Source organism: Chiloscyllium plagiosum, chromosome 36, assembly GCF_004010195.1.
Source record: "Chiloscyllium plagiosum isolate BGI_BamShark_2017 chromosome 36, ASM401019v2, whole genome shotgun sequence".
Taxonomy (NCBI): Eukaryota; Metazoa; Chordata; class Chondrichthyes; order Orectolobiformes; family Hemiscylliidae; genus Chiloscyllium; species Chiloscyllium plagiosum.
Genome location: NC_057745.1, coordinates 16,603,165 through 16,623,715, shown reverse-complemented (window position 1 = coordinate 16,623,715; position 20,551 = coordinate 16,603,165). Strand labels below are relative to the sequence as shown.

The following is a 20,551-nucleotide window of genomic DNA, read 5'->3' as shown; positions in this document are numbered from 1 at the left end:
ATTGTGTGTGTATATCCCTTTTTTCAACTTTGGCAAGTATTTTGATTCTGTAATATAAAACTATTTCCATTGGAATAATTGAGCACACTGGGAATACACTTCTATATAAAAGAGCAGAAAGCACTAAAGCACTCCTGGGAAAGTTATATTATCTGCCATTTTATCGGCAGGTACTGATTTCTTTCCTTTACAAATGAATTTAATTTGAAGTAAAAGTTGACTGTCGTTTCTAGATTTTCAAGTGAACCTCAGGTGAAGGCATACCTGAATTACGCATACACCAAAAAAACTAGGAGCAGCAGGAGGCCATTCAGCCCCTCGAGCCTGCTCTGCCATTCAATATGATCATGGCTGATCCCTCTATGCCAATGCCATTTTCTGCTTTCTCACAATTGGCACTTTTAAAATCTAAAAATGTATCTCTTTCTTGAATATATTCAATAACTTGGCCTTCTGGGACAGAGAATTCTGCAGGGTCACTACTCTTTGAATGAACAAATGTTTCCTCACGGAGAAAGTGAGGTCTGCAGATGCTGGAGATCAGAGCTGAAAATGTGTTGCTGGAAAAGCGCAGCAGGTCAGGCAGCATCCAGGGAACAGGAGAATCGACGTTTCGGGCATAAGCCCTTCTTCAGGATTCCTGAAGAAGGGCTTATGCCCGAAACGTCGATTCTCCTGTTCCCTGGATGCTGCCTGACCTGCTGCGCTTTTCCAGCAACACATTTTCAGCAAATGTTTCCTCACCTCAGTCCTAAATGGCCTACCTGAGACTTTGACTGCTGGTTCTGGACTCCCCAACCAGAAGAACCATTTTCCCGGCATCTAGTCTGTCCAGCCTTGTTAGAAATTTATATGTTTCAATCAGACCCCATCTCATCCTTTTAGACTTTAGTGAACATAGACCCAGACAAGAAGGAGAAAGTGAGGGCTGCAGATGCTGGAGATCAGAGCTGAAAATGTGTTGCTGGAAAAGCGCAGCAGGTCAGGCAGCATCCAAGGAGCAGGAGATCGACGTTTCGGGCATGAGCCCTTCTTCAGGAATGAGGAAAGTGTGCCAAGCAGGCTAAGATAAAAGGTAGGGAGGAGGGACTTGGGGGAGGGGCGTTGGAAATGCGATAGGTGGAAGGAGGTTAAGGTGAGGGTGATAGGCCGGAGTGGGGGTGGGCGCGGAGAGGTCAGGAAGAAGATTGCAGGTTAGGAAGGTGGTGCTGAGTTCGAGGGTTGGGACTGAGACAAGGTGGGGGGAGGGGAAATTAGGAAGCTGGAGAAATCTGAGTTCATCCCTTGTGGTTGGAGGGTTCCTAGGCGGAAGATGAGGCGCTCTTCCTCCAGCCGTCGTGTTGCTATTGTCTGGCGATGGAGGAGTCCAAGGACCTGCATGTCCTTGGTGGAGTGAGAGGGGGAGTTGAAGTGTTGAGCCACGGGGTAGTTGGGTTGGTTGGTCCCGGTGTCCCAGAGGTGTCCTCTGAACCGTTCTGCAAGTAGGCGGCCTGTCTCCCCAATATAGAGGAGGCCACATCGGGTGCAGCTGATGCAGTAAATGATGTGTGTGGAGGTGCAGGTGAATTTGTGGTGGATATGGAAGGATCCCTTGGGGCCTTGGAGGGAAGTAAGAGGGGAGGTGTGGGCGCAAGTTTTGCATTTCTTGCGGTTGCAGGGGAAGGTGCCGGGAGTGGAGGTTGGGTTGGTGGGGGGTGTGTGGTCCTGACGAGGGAGTCACGGAGGGAGTGGTATTTTTGGAACGCTGATAGGGGAGGGGAGGGACCCAGACAAGCCCATCTCTCCTCATAGTCGAAAAGTGTAGCACTGGAAAAACACAGCAGGTCAGGCAGCAACTGAGAAGCAGGAGAGTCGATGTTTCGGGCATAAGGCCTTCATCAGGATACGCCATTGCCGTCCCCTTACCTCCCCATTATCTTTTAGGGAGAACGTAGATAAAGATTTAAAAAAGGGAAAGTTAGAGAACCATGAAAAAGTTGGGCAATAGGTTTGGTTTCATTCACTTTAGCAAAAAGCTGACACGGTGGGTCTCATAGCTTTTGTCTGGTGAACCTATGGAGCCCAGCACCCACTTCTGATTTAGGGTCAAAGTATTCCATCATTGGATTCACAAAAAGGTGGCATTTCTGCACGTACAAACCAGTCTATCCATTGTCCGCCTGGGGATTTAGGGTGGAAAACTACATTGGTACATAACCGCACTGTTACAAAATCCAAAATGGATTTCTTTTCAAATGCGATGGTATCATTATGAACATTTTTCAAATTATGTAACTGACTTAGGCTGCTTTGGAGACCAAAATAAGACCATAAGACCAAAAGACATAGGATTGGAAGCAAGGCCATTCGGCCCATCGAGTCCACTCCACCATTTAGATTCCTTACAGTGTGGAAACAGGCCCTTCGGCCCAACCAGTCCACACCGACACTCCAAAGAGTAACCCACCCAGGACTATTTCCCTCCTAACACTAACACCAATGGGCAATTCAGCATGGCCAATTCACCTGATCTGCACATCTTTGTGATGAAAAACATCTTTGGACAGTGGGAGGAAACTGGAGCACCCGGAGGAAACCCAGGCAGACACGAGGAGAATGTGCAAACTCCACACAGACAGTCACCCGAGGCTGGAATCGAACCTGCGACCCTGGTGCTGTGAGGCAGAAGTGCTAACCACTGAGCCACCGTGCCACTCTAATCATGGCTGATGGCTGTTTCAATTCCACTTACCCACACTCTCCCCATATCCTTTAATTCCTTGCGAGATCAAGAATTTATGAATCTCTGCCTTGAATATACCCAATGTCCCGGCCTCCATTGCACTCCATGGCAATGAATTCACAGGCCCAGACTCTCTGGCTGAAGAAATGTCTCCTCAATTCTGCTCTAAACTGACCCCCTCTAATTTTAAGGCTATGCCCATGGGTCCTAGTCTCCGTGCCTAATGGAAACAACTTTCCAACCTCCACCCTTTCTAAGCCAAAATGTTTTCCACACAATGGGTGTACGGTGTGTGAGATTGCCCAGACAATGGGTGTACGGTGGGAGATTGCCCAGACAACCTAAGAAATTGCTTGTTCAATCTAGTCGGAAAATAATTTTCATTTAGCATATTAATTACCACTTGTCTACATGCCTCATGTTTTAAACTTAGGTGTACAGTTAGTTTAGTAAAAAGCTTTAAAAGTATCTACATCTGTGGGAGAATGGTCAAACAAAATCTTGAAATGTAACAGCGATTCTATGGATTTATCCCTTCATACATATTGATTTTATATATATATATAAAATGAGCTGCATAAGTGCATTGGAAAGATTTGTGACATGCAAAAATGTTTGAGTATTTTTTTACCGGAGTTGTTCACGGACTTCAAGTACAGTGTAGCCTGACACAATGAAAATTTCATTCATGTCATCTGTTAAAATGTTGCATGAGTATCCAATATTCATTGCAGTCTCTGCGGGGAAACAGGAAAAGGAAATGCAAAGAGTCAGGCAATGCAAAAAATCAAAGGTACTTATTTTCAACAACCTTCTGAAGGTTCATCACATAAAAAGAAAGACAAAACCCAAAGCCCATGACTTCACCGAAGTTGAGGAGACCAACGATGAACAATGACATCAGCCTTGTGACACTTAGATCCCAGTACTAAGATTTTGAGAAAAATAGTGAAAAGGAGAAGGGACACTGATGACTGGAAGACTGTGTTTAGAACAAGGTAAGATGGCAGGAGGCTGGTTGTTCCTAGACAGGAGTTGATTAGTGTAGACTGCAATGATGATTGAGTTGGCACAGTAAAACTAGAGGGCAAAGGAGACTGCAGAGCATGGCTTTGTAGAATCATACAGAAAATGGTAAACTGAAGCAGACCTCTCTATCTTATGTCTTCATTTGGGTGCTTTTTCTCCACAGGAACACTTGTCCTATTTTCATGTCTGTCATCTTCTCCTATCCTTTACTTCTTTATTCATCATCCAATTATTTAAGATATGCTGATATGCTGCCTGCTTCAATCATTAACTTTGGCAGTGTATTCCACAACCTCAAAACACACTTTTGCTTGTTTTTATTTTCTGATAGCTTCTCAGTGAATCTTACAATAGACACCCAATTGCATCACCATTCTTCCAATGTGGAGTGCAAATTTCAGAAATCTAAAGTTAATATATTTCCCCGCCATTGAATTGTGTTTTGTCAAGAATGTAAAAACACTTAATATACTCCATGCAAACTACTTCTGAAATTTTATAATGCAGTCAATGCTATGTGGGCGAAAATAACAGCCAATATTCCCCACACAACAGCTAGATAAATCACCACTTAATCTGCCATAATAATTGATTAGTCAGTTAAATAATAAATGACAAGCTAATCCTTGGTAATCCTTTAATAGTATCTGAGCAAACGGGTTATCCATTTCATCAGACTGGACTTAAACCATTCCAATTCTGCTTTGTCCATACATTTTCCACAAATAATGATTCTAGATGATTTTCCTCTGCCTTAGATACTCTGCAAAATGCCCCAGTTTCCCTGAGAGCAAACTAAGTTAAAGCCTCTTCCAGACTTAAGATGATGAACATACACCAGAATGGATGGGTGTTTTTTTTTGAAAACAGGTTATTCATCAAAAACACATTTCCATCAACTAAATCCAAACATGAAGGCAATCTAGAAAAAAAAACTACGTAATTATGTTTGCAAATGTATAAACAGCTTTACATATAGCCAACACATTCTCACATTTTCTTACCAACACAGATGCTCCTCAGAGAGATAGGCACATAAGCAGTAGAGAATTACAAGAGTATGAGATACTGGACTAGAAAAGACATTGTCTGTCTCGAGTGGAAGTAAAATTTCATTGAAGGGTCAGTAACTAACAGGAGAAGAAGGCAGGCAATGCAACTTAGCCAAACTTCAACTTTCAAAGTAATATATTTGAATAAAGCAAAGAACTGCAGATACTGATGATTGAAAACAAAAACAGAAATTGCTGGTGAAATCCGGGAGGTCTGGCGGCACCTGTGGGAGAAAGCAATGTTAACGTTTCAAGTCCAGTGACATTTCATCAGAACTGATGGCAGCTAAGAAAATCTGGTATTTGTTCTGAAGATACATTTGGGGGGGTCGGGAGGTGGGGGATAGGGGTGGGTGCGGTGGACAGATGAGCAGAGAGGTGGAGAAGGATCCCAGAGAGAGAAAGAGAAATGATAGGTTTCGGCAAACAAGGGGAAGCGTGAGGACCCTGCAGCCTCTAGCACTCAATATTGATTCCATCTGACCATATTTTTTCACAAACCACACACCCAATCCTTCATGGCATGGGGTTGCTTCTAGCACATACTGATTCTCTCCTACTCTCAGCTCTCATTATCACTTATTCAGCTTCTCTTCTCTCCTGGCCTACTGTCAATAATCCCCTTGTTGGCCCACCCCTTCCATATCTTTCTGTGGGCTCTTATCTCCACTTCTCCATTCAGTTCTCCCCACCAAACCTCACCTTTAATATAAAAACAACACCTTATCTTAGCTGCTATCAATTCTGAAGAAGAGTTGCCAAACTCAAAATGTTAACCCTGCTTTCTCCCTCTCGATGGTGCCAGACCTGGTGAGGTTCACCAGCAATTTCTGTTTTTGTCTCAAAGTATTTGACCTGATTCAATGGCTCTGAGCAGTCTGTCAGTTGGATATTTTGGACTTTTTGAAACATAAGTGTAAGTGAGCATCTGAAAAATGATCCACTGAAAAATGGCTGCTCAGACCTTTTGAGTACAGGAGTTGGGATGTACAGGACATTGGCGAGGACACTTTTGGAACACTGTGCACATTTCTGGTCGCCCTGCTGTAGAAAAGATATTATTAAATTGGAGAGTGATCAGAAAAGGATGTTGCCTGGATTGGAGGGTTTGAGTTATAAGGATAGACTGGGACCTTTTTCACTGGAGTGTGGGAGGTTGAGAGGGTGACCTTATAGAGGTTTATAAAATCATGAGGGGCATGGATAAAGTGAACAGCAAATGTCTTTTCCATAGAGTGGGTGAGTTCAAAACTAGGAGGCATATTTTTAAGGCGAGAGGAGAAAGATTTAAAAGGGACCCGACCCGAGGGGCAACCTTTTCACACCAAGGATAGGAGCAAATGACTGCAGGTGCTAGAATCTGTACTGAAAACACCAACTGCTGGAGATCACAGCGGGTCAGACAGCATCCATGGAGAGAGAGTAAGCTAATGTTTCGAGTCTGGATGACTCTTCATCCGAGCTGAAGTGAGGTGTGGAGGGGACAGCATTTATGCTTATAGTTTAGGGGTGGGTGTGGGTGCTGGTGGAGAAAAGACGTCGATAGTTCAGATTAAGTGATCGGAATGTGAGAATGGCAGAACAATGGTGTTGTCTCCTGCCAGACTGGAAAGGACGGACAGACAGACGAGGGGAGAGAGAGGACATGATAACTGACTGGAAAATGCTAAAAGGGAGGAAATGGTTCACAATTTGAAGGTACTGAACTCAATATTAAGTCCAGAAGACTGTAAAGTGCCTAGTCTGAAGCTGAGATGTTGTTCCCCCAGTTTGCGCTGTGATTCACTGGAATTGGGCGCATTGCGTGCATTTGCTGCACCCAATGTGGCCGACTCTACATTGGAGAAACCAATTGCAGACTGGGTGATTGCTTTGCGGAACACCTCTGGTCTGTGCGCAAGCATGACCCCAACCTTCCTGTAACGGTTAGTTTAACACTGCGTCTTGCTCACAGGCTCACATATCTATCCTCGACATGCTGCAGTGTTCCAGTGAGTCCCAGCGCAAACTGGGGGAAACAACATCTCAGCTTCAGACTAGGCACTTTACAGCCTCCTGGACTCAATATTGAATTCAACACCTTCAAACTTTAACCATTTCCTCCTTTTCCTTTAGAATTTTACACTCTGTTATCATGTCCTTGCTCCCCCCTCCCCCCATCCCAGTGGGACTGTCTGTCCTTGCAGTTCATCAACTTTGCCTACAATTTCTGCCCCGCCCTCAAATTCATCCCTCCCCTTTCTTGACCACTCCATTTCCATCTCTGGTGACAGTTTCCAGATGGACATTTACTACAAACCCATAGACTCCTGTAACTACCTGGACAACACCTCCTCCCACCAAGTATCCTGCAAGAACTCCATCCCATTCTCCCAATTCCTCTGCCTTCGCTGCATCTGCTCGAACATTGAGACATTCCACTCCCCAGCATCCCAGATGTCCACCTATCTCGAACAACATGCTTTTCTCCCTTCTGTCATCCAGACAGCCCTCCGCCTCACCACCTCCATTCCCTGTTCCACTGCTGAACTCCCCACCCCAAAACACAATAAAGACAGGAACCCCTTGTCCTCACCTGTCACCCCACCAGTCTCTGCATCCAATGTATCATCCTTAAACACTTCCACCAATTCCAGCTGGATCCCACCACGAAGAACATGTTCCCCCTCCACCTCTCTTTGCCTTCCGCAAGGACCGTTCCCTTTGCAAATCCTTGGTTCATGCCAATCTCCCCAGCAATGCCCCCCAAAGCCCCAGTACCATCTCCTGCAATCATAAAAGATGCAGAACGTGCTGGCACACCACCCCCCTCACCTCCATCCAGTGCCTCAAACAGTCCTTTCAGGTGAGACAGAGGTTCACCTGCTTCTCCTCCCACCTAGTTAAAAATCACACAACACCAGGCTATGGTCCAACAGGTTTATTTGGAAGCACCAGCTTTCAAAGCGCTGCTTCTTCATCAGGTGGTTGTGAAGCAGCCTACTTGGTGTTGTCCTCCAACCTAGTTTACTGTATCCAGTGCTCCTGAAGTGGTCTTCTCTACATCAGAGAGACCAAGCGTAAACTCAGGGCACGTTTCGCTGAGCATCTCAGCCAGGCCCACAGGGGTTGACCTGACCTCCTAGTCACTGCTCATTTTAATTCCCTTTCCCTTCCTTTCCGACATGACCATTCTTCCAGACACCGCCCATTATAATTCCCCTTCCCACCCCCTTTCCAACATGACCATCCTCGGCCTCGCCTTCCACCTGGGCACCCTACAGCCTGGAGGACTCAACGTTGAATTCTCCAGTTTCAAATAATCTCTCTTCCCATCTCCTGACTCCCTTCACAGCCCCTCCCCCTTGCTTCCATTCCTCTCTTTGACTCTTCCTTCCAGCTACCAACTGGATTAGTTGCACCAATTGACCAACCAGGTTATACCCTCTACCTACGTTCACCTATCCCCACCTCACCACTGTTCCTCGCAGCCCTCCAACTTTATCTGCAGCTCCCCTTACACCCAACCCTCAGTCCTGAAGAAGGGTTACACCTGGAACGTCCACCTCCTGATGCTGCCTGGCTTGCTGTGTTCTTCCAGCCCCCTGCTGGAACCTTGGATCCAGCATCTGCAATTCTTTTTGTCTCGTCCTTTCAAGTCTGTCAGCAGACATATCATTGTTCTGCCATTCTCACATTCCGATCACTTAATCTGAACTAGCAACGTCCTTTCTCCACCAGCACCTTCCCCTCCACTACCCTCACACCATACCACAACTATAGCATAAATGCTGTCCCCTTTACATCTCTCTTCAGCTCTGATGAAGAGTCATCTAGACTCGAAATGTTAGCTTGCTCGCTCTCCATGGATGTTGGCTGGCCCACTGTGATCTCCAGCAATTTTCATACAGAGGGTTGTTTGTGTGCCAGAGGAAGTGGTAGATGCAGATACAGTGACACCATTTAAAAAGCCTTTGGATAGGTAAACGAACAGGAAAGATTTAGAGGGATATGGGCCAAACACAGGTAAGTGAGACTAGTTTAGTTTGGGAAACTAGATTGGAACGAACAAGTTGGACTGAAGGATCGGTTTCCACGCTGTATGACTCTGTGATTCTATGACTCAATAGCAAGCTAACTGAAGCTTCCTATGGATAGTTTAAATGTTAGCCAATCCACAACTACTCAAAGTCCTATCTTAGAAATTTCATTTGAACAATGATTGTGTTTCATTTTCTCACTGATCCACAAACTACACAATAGCAAATAAGCAAAATTACTAAATTCTCGTAAGGCATTGGATGGCCTTTAGCTGGAAAGGAGCAAACAAAAGCAACTCTTTGAAAAGTGTAATGGCCTAAGAACAAAGAAAGCTTAAACAAGCAATGTACTGGGTTAGATTGGTTTCTAAGAGGTCATGGAAAGGTTAAATGTATTTTATAATGTTTCAAGGTTCTATTCCGAATCTAACTGTACTTAGCTTTTTTGAGAATTAGGTAATCAACAATAGTGTCATTTTCCTGAGGGACAATCAATACATCAATTGTCAGGGGAAAGGTATTGCTTCTGTATATAACATGTGATAAATCTAATGTGTCTAGCCTCTAGGTCACAAAAGCCATGTACTACCCTGAAAAGTGCACACTGTGACAATCCAATCTTCCAGTTTGGTTAACACAAATTAAGAAAGCTGTCACACTTCAATATGCTGGACCATGGTCATAAATCCAATTTATTTCACACATAAACCATCTACATAAGGTAATACAGTGTTACAACCTCACTACGAGATTGCATTTGTGCTTCAACAATTGTTCATATTGGAAGATTACATCAAGTTCATGGCCCCATTAAAGCTTCAAGCTCTGGGTCCTCAGGGTGACATCACTCAATGCGATGGGATTGTCGTGGTCAAGCAGTACACTTACCAAGTTTTCTCACATATCACCAAAACCAATAGCCAAGGACAGGCACTTTGACAACGATGTGAGGCATATACATGTGTAGGAGATGCCACAGCACCCACTGTGCACTCAAAGTGTTAGCAAATCAGCAAAGGTTACATCTATAGATCAAAACATCATTCTTCTGTAACAATTAAAAGGCAGATTACTGTCAATTCCGGAAATCAGAAATAAAAACAGACATCTCCTGAAAATGCTGTATATACTCAGCACTGTATCTGTGAAGAGAACAAAACAGAGTTAATGTGACCGTCTCAAGATGGGCAGTACAGTGGCTCAGATGGGCGGCACGGTGGCTCAGTGGTTAGTACCGCTGCCTCACAGCACCAGGGTCCCAAGTTCGATTCCAGCCTTGGGTGACTGTCTGTGTGCAGTTTGCACATTCTCCCTGTGTCTGCGTGGGCTTCCTCTGGGTGCTCCGGTTTCCTCACACTGTCCAAAGATGTGCAGGTCAGGTGAATTGGCCAGGCTAAATTGCCCATAGTGTTAGGTGCATTAGTCAGAGAGAAATGGGTCTGGATGGGTCACTCTTCGGAGGGTCGGTGTGGACTTGTTGGGTTGAAGGGTCTGTTTCCACACTGTAGGGAATCTAATCTAATCTACTGCTTTCCCAAACGTTTCCTGTTCTGACAAAAGATCATCAATATGAAACATTAATATCTTACACCCCTCACAAATAATGCTGGACTGGCTGAGTATTTTCAGGAGATGTCTGCTTTTATTTTTCAACAAGAGTCCGGCTCATTCTGGTATGAATAAACAGCAACATCAGTGCAAATAACTATGTTACAATGCACACTTGTGATCCAGTGTTTGGAGGAGTGCTGATCCAGCAACACTCAAGAAGCTTGACACCATCTGGGACAAAGCAGCAACTTGATTGGAGCTGCATTCATAAACAATCAACCTCCCCATTAATGACACTCAGTGGGAGGCAAGACTCCCCAGATAGCATCTTCTAAACTCACTAAAATACAACAAAGAATTGTTGCAGGCTGGGGATCTGAAACAAAACTGAAATTGCTGGAGAAATTCACCAGGTGTGGCAGCATCTGTGGGAAGAAAACAGAGTTTGATGTTTCGAGTCCGGTGACTGTTCATCAGAACCGTTCTGAATCACATTACTGACTTGTGCCTTGTAGATGGTATAGAGGCTTCAGGGAGAACTGTTCTGAATTTCTCCAGCAATTTCAGTTTCTGTTTCATTTTCCAAAATCACAACCATTTCCATATAGGACAGGGGCAGGCGATACAAGAGAACACCACCACCCGGATCATTGGTCAGAACATGGGAACAGACCCTTTGATCCAACCTGTCAATACTGATAATCCCAAACTAAACTAGTCCCACCTGCCTGTGCTCAGTCCATATTCCTGATGAAGGGTTTATGCCTGAAACGTCGTCTCTCCTGCTCCTTGGATGCTGCCTGACCTGCTTTGCTTTTCCAGCACCATACTTTTCAACTCTGATCTCCAACATCTGCAGTCCTCCCTTTCTCCATTTCATATTCATGTACTTGTCCAATTGTTTTTTAAACACTAACGGTACCTGCATCCACTACTTCCTCTGGAAGATTATTCCATACACGAACCACCCTCTATATGAAAGGGTGCCATTTGTTTATTTTTTAAATCTGTCTCCTTTTACCTTAAAATATTCCCACTCATCTCGAAATCCCCACCTCAATGAAAGGACACCATTCACGTTATCTATGCCCCTCATAATTTTATAAACCTGTATAAGGGCTGTCCTCACTTCCTACTCTCCAGAGGAAGGAAGTCCCAGTCTATCCAGCCTCTTAGAACACAAATCCTCCATTCTCAGTAACATCCTGGTAAATCTCTTCTAAATCCCTTCCAGCTAAATAATATCTTTCCTATAACAGGGCGACCAGAACTCTACTCAGTGCTCCAGAAGCGGCCTCACCAACATCCTGTACAACTTCAAATTCCCCTCATCATCCTGACGTGGAAATATAATCGCCACTCCTTCACTGTCGCTGGGTCAAAATCGAGGAATTCCCTCTCGAATGGCACTATCTACAACAGATGGACTACAGTGGTTCAAGAAGGCAACTCATCACTACTTTCTCAAGGGCAAGTAGGAACAAACAATAAAGTCTGAGCCAGTCAGAGATGCCACATCTCATGAATGAATAAGAAAAAACTCCAGACCACTGGCTGCAAGCCCACAGGAAACAAAGATGGAGCAGTTTGGAATTGGACCTCCGCTCTGGGAGTTTCAAACCCCACATACATTGCAGTGGCGCAAAAATTCTATTAAACCAATTTATTTAAGTGATGCTTTGCTTCGTAAGTCAAGATGTAAGTTTGAGGTCTAAGATGCAGGATGCAGCTGAAGTTGAAGGCAACAAACAAGACTGCAAGATAGCCTTCATCATGATTTATGGGCCTCACCATAAAAAAAACTATTTTGAAAAATGGGTTTCAATGGAAAGCATTAATTGTAACAAAGAGTCCGTTTTTGACCATTGGAGTTTGCAGAACAAAACAGCTCAATATCTGTGAAATAAAAGATATAAAGGAATCCATTTAGGAGAACTGTACATTTCCCAGTCAAACATCAATTTATCTGAAGATCTGATTTTTCTCACATTTGATTTTACCATTCTCTTCTGTGCCTTTAAATCATGGCAGTAGTTCTCAATATCACAGCGAAAACTGAACAGCTGATAATCTGATGTAATTGTGTTTGTGCCCTGCTTTGGGTTATCCATATTCTGTCTGCTGTGAATCAGGCTGTTACCAATCCACACCACTCATATCAGCTTTCACTTCAAATGACAACATCCAGTGACTCAGATTTATCCTCCTTGACTGAAGCTCCCTTTTGTTCTTAATGTTTTCATTATCCTTCCTCCCGGCTGCTTCACATAAAGACACTGTTGTGCTGTACAGTTTCTGTGCCTCCATTGTTTTTTGCTGATGGTTTCTCTTTTCAAACCAAAGTTTCCCAGACTCTGTTCTCCTTTTCTCAGCTGAGGGATTGTGCCTACCCCATTTCCCAAGGGTCCATTTTAATCCGTCTCCATGATGAAGACCCTAGTAACTACCATTTCTCATAAGCCACTGCATCAGATGATCACAGTCCAATCATTAAGGATCTTTTCCCATCTCTTTCCTCCATTGCATAACACTATCTCCTCGATGTGGATTCTTCCATCATCCTGACTTCCGGTACTCATTGTTAATAAAACATCTGATCATTTAACTCTTCCCATGCCACATTTTTCAGGGTGAAACACTAATATACAGTAGATATCCCTTCTCTGCTGTGATATGACCAAACACAAATTGACAGACCATCTTGGTGAACCTCCATTCCAAGCAGAGGTCCTGATTTCCTTACAGTTCACTCATTCTAATGTGGACTTTATAAGTCTCCAAGGCTTTTCCAACCAACCTCAGAGAGATTTCAACAATACAATCTCATCGTATCCTGCATTATTAGCAGTTTTTTTGGGTTGGACGTGGTTCAAGAATCTCAGGCCTTGGATCTCTGCCCATCTTTTGTGGAATCATCTCATTTCTGCCTCTCGAGTTTACTGCTGTTTTGATGTGACTTGATGACTTATTGTAGCCTGACTGGGTTGAGTTTTGTATATCATCCACCAATTTCAATTTCTTTCCAGTCATTTCAAATGCCATTCAGCCAGCTACTAAACACAATTGGTGGAATATTCCCAATCCTTGTGTGGTGTGGGTAATAGCGAAAGGTTTGGGAAAATAGAACAAGAATGAAAAATTGAGATTCTCCTCAAGAAAACAAAGTCTGATTTTCTTCTTAAGCTTTCCATAGCTACATGAGAACCTTGTCATTATGTGGCAAGGACCTTAACTCATTATTAGCTACACTCATCTCATTATCAGTACTGGGGAGAAGCTGGATGGTGACAATTCCAAATGTGAACGTCCGTGCAGTTACCTGGAGGATGGAGCTTGCTGGTTGATTGCCATGTTCACCATCATTCAGCAACATCTCAGCGAACGTCGCCTCCCTCCAGTCTTCATTCATGGAAGTCGGCAGCAGGAAAGCTGCAGCCTCACCGTGTCATTGTGGTTGATCCCTGACTAACTCAAGACGCTTCACTATCACACTTTGGAGGTCACTGACACCTCACATTGCGATGCTCCTGCCAGGTCACTTTGTGCAAATTGGACACGCCCATCTCATGCGTCCGTGCAAATGCATCTCAGGGCTCTCAGCTTCCTTTCTGACTCATTTTGCACCTACATGGACACTCACCGCATCTCTACCTTGCCTTGCTGCCTGGCACTGACCGAAGGCCAGGCAGTTTCCCGTGGTTATAAGGGAGTGGACATAAAACTGAAGAAAGGCTGGACAGCCTAGGTCTGTATCCTCTGGAGTTCAGAACAGTCAGAGGTGAATAAACTTAAACACATAAGATTCTGAGGGGACTTGACTGGGTGACTGTCGAAAGGCTGCTTCCTCTTTTGGGAGAACCTAGAACTAGAGGTCACAGTTTAAAAATAATGGGTTGCTCATTTAAGACAGAGATGAGGAAACATTTATTTCTCTCAAAAGGTTGAGTGTCTTTGGAATTCCCTTCCCCCAAAAGGAGTGGATGCCGAATCTTTACATTTTTAAAGGCAGAGGTTGCCAGATTCTTGATTACCAAAGGGATGAAAGATTATGGGCTTATGGAGGAAGGTTGAGGTTAAAATTGGATCAGCTGTGATCTTACTGAGTGGCAGAGCAAGCTCGATGGGCCAAGTGTCCTACTCTAGTTCCTGGTTTGTATGTTTGTGTATGACTACATGGCACGCCGCTATGTCAAGGTCACACCCACAGCGTGTGCCAATTGCTTACTCAGCAAACATAATGAGAATGCTTTAACCAATGGCCATGTCTGAAAGCCAAAGGGGAATAGTCCTAAGTGAAGGGTCAGTCAGGGATGCTGCCAAACTCAGTCAAGGGCATATTACAAGCTCCGTCCAGGTGGTTGGACATTCTCAGTCCAGGAGAGCAAATGTCAAAGGGGTTTACCAGGGAGAGACCTTGCTGTGTTGAGGAAAGCAGTAAAAGCAAGTGTGAGGAGAGTCAAGTCATTATGCTGCGATGCAGACAGGATAATAACTGTGAAGGTGGGGCTCCTTCAAACATACAGATGGGATCTGCCACAGCTTGGGAGGACACAGGGTAGAGCTGGAGCTCTGGGAGGGAGGGTGGAATTTGTAACATCATCCACTGTGACTAAAGGAGAAATTGAGTGAGCAGAAAGTGACCGGAAAAGCTGTAGTGGTGGTGAAAGAGCAGGAGGTGCTCCGAGTGAGTGAGGAGGAAATGCAAGTGGTAGGAAGGGTGACTACTTTGGGAGGATGAGGTGAGTGGAAGGTGGTGCGTGAAACAGTGTGAGTGGTAAATGATTAGCTTTGTGCAATGGCAGAGTTAGAGTGAGTAAGATAGCAAAGAGAAGGTGACAGCACTTAGCCTTACGCAATGCCAAAGGTCATTGACCTGCTGTTTCATGGCTGGGTGTTTCTTCTCACAATGCACCTAGCCACCTAGGACAGTGCAATCTGTGTCAGGCTGATGGCATCTGGTCTCCTTTGGCAGGAGAAAAAGGACAGGCCTACCTTCCACCAGCCCCTTCACCCAGGACCTGCTTGGATTAATAAATCTGTAATTCAATTCTGTCTTTTAACTCAAAACATTGAAATAGCGAGTAAAGTTTTAAATACTCCAACTTGTGTACTGTACCATTTGGCTCAAACGGGGTTGCTTGTCAGTTCAAAGTCCACTGAATATTCTCACACAAAAATAGTTGACACTTCTAATGTGACCCTTCTGACATGAAATTGTACATTTATACACAGTAAAAGGATCTTCAAAAAGAACCCTTCCAGATATTAATTGACAGCCAGTGAATGAGCAATGTATGTTGAGTTCAGTTTGCAAAGTCAAATGCAAATGAGAACATTTCAATTTAAACATTCAACTCCACTCTGCTGGTAATTAGATTAGACAGCTCAGATGGATTAAATCCAATAGGTTTATCTGCATAAACAGCCAAAATTAAAATAATCTTTCATAAAATAATGAGGTTACTATTTACCTTGCTTATCTCCTGTAAGTACCCAAACCTTGATATTGGCCAGGGTTAGGTTGGCAATTGTGTCAGAAACCCCTTCTTGTAATTTGTCTTCTACAGCAGTGGCACCTAGCAACTGAATAGCGTTAAATACACAGTTAATTACCTGCTATGCATTAATATTTCTCTATTAAGCTTTTATAGTCAATATGTCTAAACAAAATATTGATCCATATTTTGCAGAATTTATATTTGTTAGTCTTCTTATTGTTGTGTTCTCTGCCGCAAGGCAGGTAGTACTCACTGCTCCATTACCGCTACAACAGGAAGGGTAAGGAGGCAAGACCCAAGACCAGCCTAGCCAGACCAAAGAGCGAGCTCAACGCAGTTGGCTAGGATCTGATTCATCGACATTGTCCAGCTGACTGCGCCAGCCTGCTCCCAATGAGTTTGTGTTACTGGGGCTACACGCACTTACACTCATGTGGTAGCCTGAAGCTATGAACACTCATGGTACAGGGTCCAATTATTTTCCATTACATGGCTGGTCAGGAATCTCTCCAACTCTTACCACCCACCAATGATGTATGTTGTAAGGATTTCTTACACAGCCTGTTTGGCTGCATTATGAACTCACGTTTCATGCCCATCGAGTTTTGGACTGGGATTTGAACGTGAGACAGAGACACTGTACCCTAACACCTCCAGAAAAGCTAGATATGCATCAGATACTTCACAATTTTGTTTTGCTGATTTCCACTTAATGATTAAGTCAAAATTATCTGTATACTATTGGTATTCTGAATGCTGTATTGATTTCTTAAGAAATTTATCATAAAATCTGATGATTCCCTATTTTTAAAATGTATGTAAAAGTCTCCCTTTGGTTGCATTAAACAGAATAATTATGTATGAAAATCTGCTCATTGTCAAACCAACATAAGGGCCAGGTTGTAATATGAATATAATCACTTATAAAATTGAAGCTAAGCATCATACGTAAGCCACAACCTTCATGTATAAATCAAGTACTGCAATTCACTGATGTGACAACGCAATACTCTGCACGGTCATACCATCAGGTCCTGTTCAATCTCTTCATACAAGGCAGAAAGCTGTTCATCTCGGTTCTCAAGAGCAGTGCTGGCATTATGGTGTCTTATCTGCCACTTATTAAAGTAAGCTTCATCCAGATCTTTGTAGGCGAGCACTAATGTACGTAGACCTTCTCCTGCAAATTCCTGTGTAGTATCACAATGAGGATTAAAGCAGCATTTTCTTAAAGAGTAAATTCTAGAAAATTATAATATATTGTACTTTTAGGGGCAACTAATAATAACTTTTTGATTGCTCCAATGTTGGACAAGATAAGAGGGCAGAACTCCTCAGCTCTTTGTATCAATCTTGATTTTTGTGCTCAGTCTCTGGGGGGAGGGGGGCTTGAACCAATAACCTTTTGGCTCAGAAGTGTGCAATCAACTGAGCCAAGGCTTATGCCAGAAACGTCGATTCTCCTGTTCCCTGGATGCTGCCTGACCTGCTGCGCTTTTCCAGCAACACATTTCCAGCTCTGATCTCCAGCATCTGCAGACCTCACTTTCTCCTGAGCCAAGGCTGGCAACTTACTTATAGTTTAGAATGTTTCACGGTGTAATTTGAATGGCTTATCAGTTGTATTAGCGATGGAGATAAATAATTTCATACTACCGCTGATGCTAATGCCCTGGAACAGTTCCTATATTTTAATTTTCTCTTGGTGGTTTACATCTATTGCTATGGTCAGCTGCAATGTGAGGCAGGGATTCATCTGCAATCCAGGGACTACTGCATCAGCAGTAATATGAAGTGATTAATCTCCAGCACTTACACAACTGATAAACCATTCAAGTTACATAATGCAACATTCTAAACTATAAGGAAGTTTTCAGCCTTGGCTCAGTTGATTGTGCACTCACTTCTGAGCCAAAAGGTTATTGGTTCAAGCCCCCCTCCCTCCAGAGACTGAGCACAAAAATCAAAGTGCTGAGCAGTTCTGCTCACTTGTCTTGTCCAATGCTTATTCCTTAACCAATGAAGCAAGACCAAATTATCTGGTCATTATCACATTGACGTACTGTATATGAGAGTTTGTTGTGGGCAAACCTGTTGCTATGTTACTGAAAACAACAAATGCTGGAGATCACAGCAGCCATGGACAGAGGGAATTAGACTTCCAAAGCACTGGTAAAACTCTTTGTGACATTCTGTTATCATGAAAGGTTCTATGTAAATGCTAGTCTTTCATAATCTAATAAATTATATATGGTGGCATAATGAAGATGTTTTAGAAAATAAGGATCCTCTCAGGTTGGTATGAGACTATGAGAAACCACATTCCACTGAAACTTTCCTTTTCATTCCTGAACATCAACAAGGCAGCACAGAGATCTTATATCTCTTAAGGCTTCAATTCGCTTTATCTAAAATGTGAAAAATGTTACACACTGATGGGTGATTACTAAATTGTGGCCATTAGTGCACCATTTAAACAACCTTGTACACATTTGTGCGTCTGTGGGCAGCAGTATTTCTGTCATGAGTCACATCAGAGACTGAATTACACAGAATGGCTGCTCCCAGTATGTTTCTGGAAATGTAAGCAGCTTTTATCGGGTAAATGTTGGTCAAAAGAGGTAACGCAGAAATCACAAAGACATTTGTTTTTGCATCATCTGTGGATTAAAGGCTTCCCTAATTGGTTCCTAAAATCTACTGTTGTATGAATTTCAATTAGCCTAGAGATCAAAATTTTCAGACCACAATGGAAATGATTTTACATTCATGATTCAATCAAAGCAAAAAGAATATTAAGCTATTTCTGTTTGGACATTATTTTTCCAGTGCTTATGACTCATGTTTCAAATACATTTATGCTCATTAGTAGTAAATACAACTGCTCTAATAATGTAGTAAGATACATCTGGTATTTAATACAAAAATTAAATGTTACCATGGAATAGAATCCCTACAATGTGGAAGCAGGCCATTCAGCCCATTGAGACTATACTGTCCATTCAAAGAGCAACCCAACCAGATCCACCCTGCTAACCTACATCTGTAACCCTGCATTTCCTACAGCTAACCCACCTACCCTGCACATCCCTGGAAACTATGGCCAATCTACCTAATCTGCACAGCTTTGGACTGTGGAAGGAAACCAGAGCATCCAAAGGAAACCCACACAGACACGGGGAGAATGTGCAAACTCCTCTCAGACAGGCGCCCGAGAATGGGATCAAACCCGGATACCTGGCGCTGTGAGGCAGCAGTGTTAACCACTGAGCCATTGTACCATCCTAACATACCATAATCAAATTTGTTCATGAAAGCAAAGGCTTACCAATTGGACAGTGAGTCATTGAAGTAAATGCTATGTTACTTGGGTTTCTTAAAGTAGTTAAGTAGCTTAGAAGCAACAGTAATTTCAACTCACTGCATTTGCATTAACATTCAAAACATGGTGGCTAATAAAGTCTGATACAAGCATACTTCTTAACAGGAGACGCTTGCTAACCACACACCTACATTCAAATAACAAGTACATTCTGCAGTAGTTATTTATAAGTCACTTACCGAGCTTAATATTATGCATTATTAACTTCCGAAGGGCCACAAATTTGAAAGAGAGGTGCAATTCTAGGTAAGAGATTTTGGAATTCTGTGTCCTTCTTAAACTTTTATTGCTTTTTCCTCAACTGAATTGCAAGATAGCTGAGTATCACAAAAAGGGTCTTCAGACTAAACTTGCTTTTAATGAAACTCAAATTAAATTTCCAAACTTACACAAAGTTTGGAATACAGAGAAGCCCCAAGGAGAAGGCATTCATAAACCTCATGTCAATATTCAAGGAGGAGAGATCATGTCGAGGTGTAAATTGGCAGGTTTTAGATTTGATACTTACCCATTAACACTGATTACGCAAACAGTTCGTAAATCGCTATTTAAGTGCCTACAAAGTGACAGATTTACACTACATTGCAGGGAGTCTATAATGTAACGTACTGTCAAATCTCAAGAGCTTGTTAGATCTACATGGAACTTTTTTTTTTAGTTCTCGTGGGTTCAGTGGGTGCTGCAACATTTATTGCTCATCGCTGGTTGTTCTAAAGAAGATGTTGGTGAGCTCCTCCGGGAGTATCATCACGAGACTACAACGAGAGACCACGGTAATGTTCTGGGGACCTGGGTTCGAATCCCACCATGCTGCATAATGGTGGTGGTGAATTAATGATTTAGAGGCATAGAGTCATAGAGATGTACAGCATGGAAACAGACCCTTCGGTCCAACCCGTCCATGCTGACCAGATATCCCAACCCAATCTAGTCCCACCCACCATCACCCGGCCCACATCCCTCCAAACCTTTCCTATTTATATACCCATCCAAATGCCTCTTAAATGTTGCAATTGTACCAGCCTCCACCACATCCTCTGGCAGCTCATTCCATACACGTACCACCCTCTGCGTGAAAAAGTTGCCCTTTAGGTCTCTTTTATATCTTTCCCTTCTCACCCTAAATCTATGCCCTCTTGTTCTGGACTCCCCGACTCCAGGCAGAAGACTTTGTCTATTTACCCTATCCATGCCCCTCATAATTTTAAGGTCACCCCTCAGCCTCTGATGCTCCAGGGAAAACAGTCCCAACCTCTCCCTGTAGCTCAAATCCTCCAACCCTGGCAACAACCTTGTAA

At 43.3% G+C, this 20,551-nt stretch overlaps 1 protein-coding gene across 5 annotated transcripts in view; it reads right to left on the bottom strand.

Moving 5' to 3' along the window:
- atp8b4 (ATPase phospholipid transporting 8B4) overlaps positions 1-20,551 on the bottom strand; it is a 246,700-nt gene that overhangs the window by 31,021 nt on the left and 195,128 nt on the right. For all 5 annotated transcript variants that reach the window (XM_043677403.1, XM_043677404.1, XM_043677405.1 and 2 more), the window contains 3 exons: positions 16,897-17,061; positions 15,845-15,956; positions 3,354-3,459 (listed from right to left, as the gene is read on the bottom strand). In XM_043677403.1, coding sequence (XP_043533338.1) covers positions 3,354-3,459; positions 15,845-15,956; positions 16,897-17,061 — 383 coding nt within the window. The remainder of the gene's footprint in view (positions 1-3,353; positions 3,460-15,844; positions 15,957-16,896; positions 17,062-20,551) is intronic.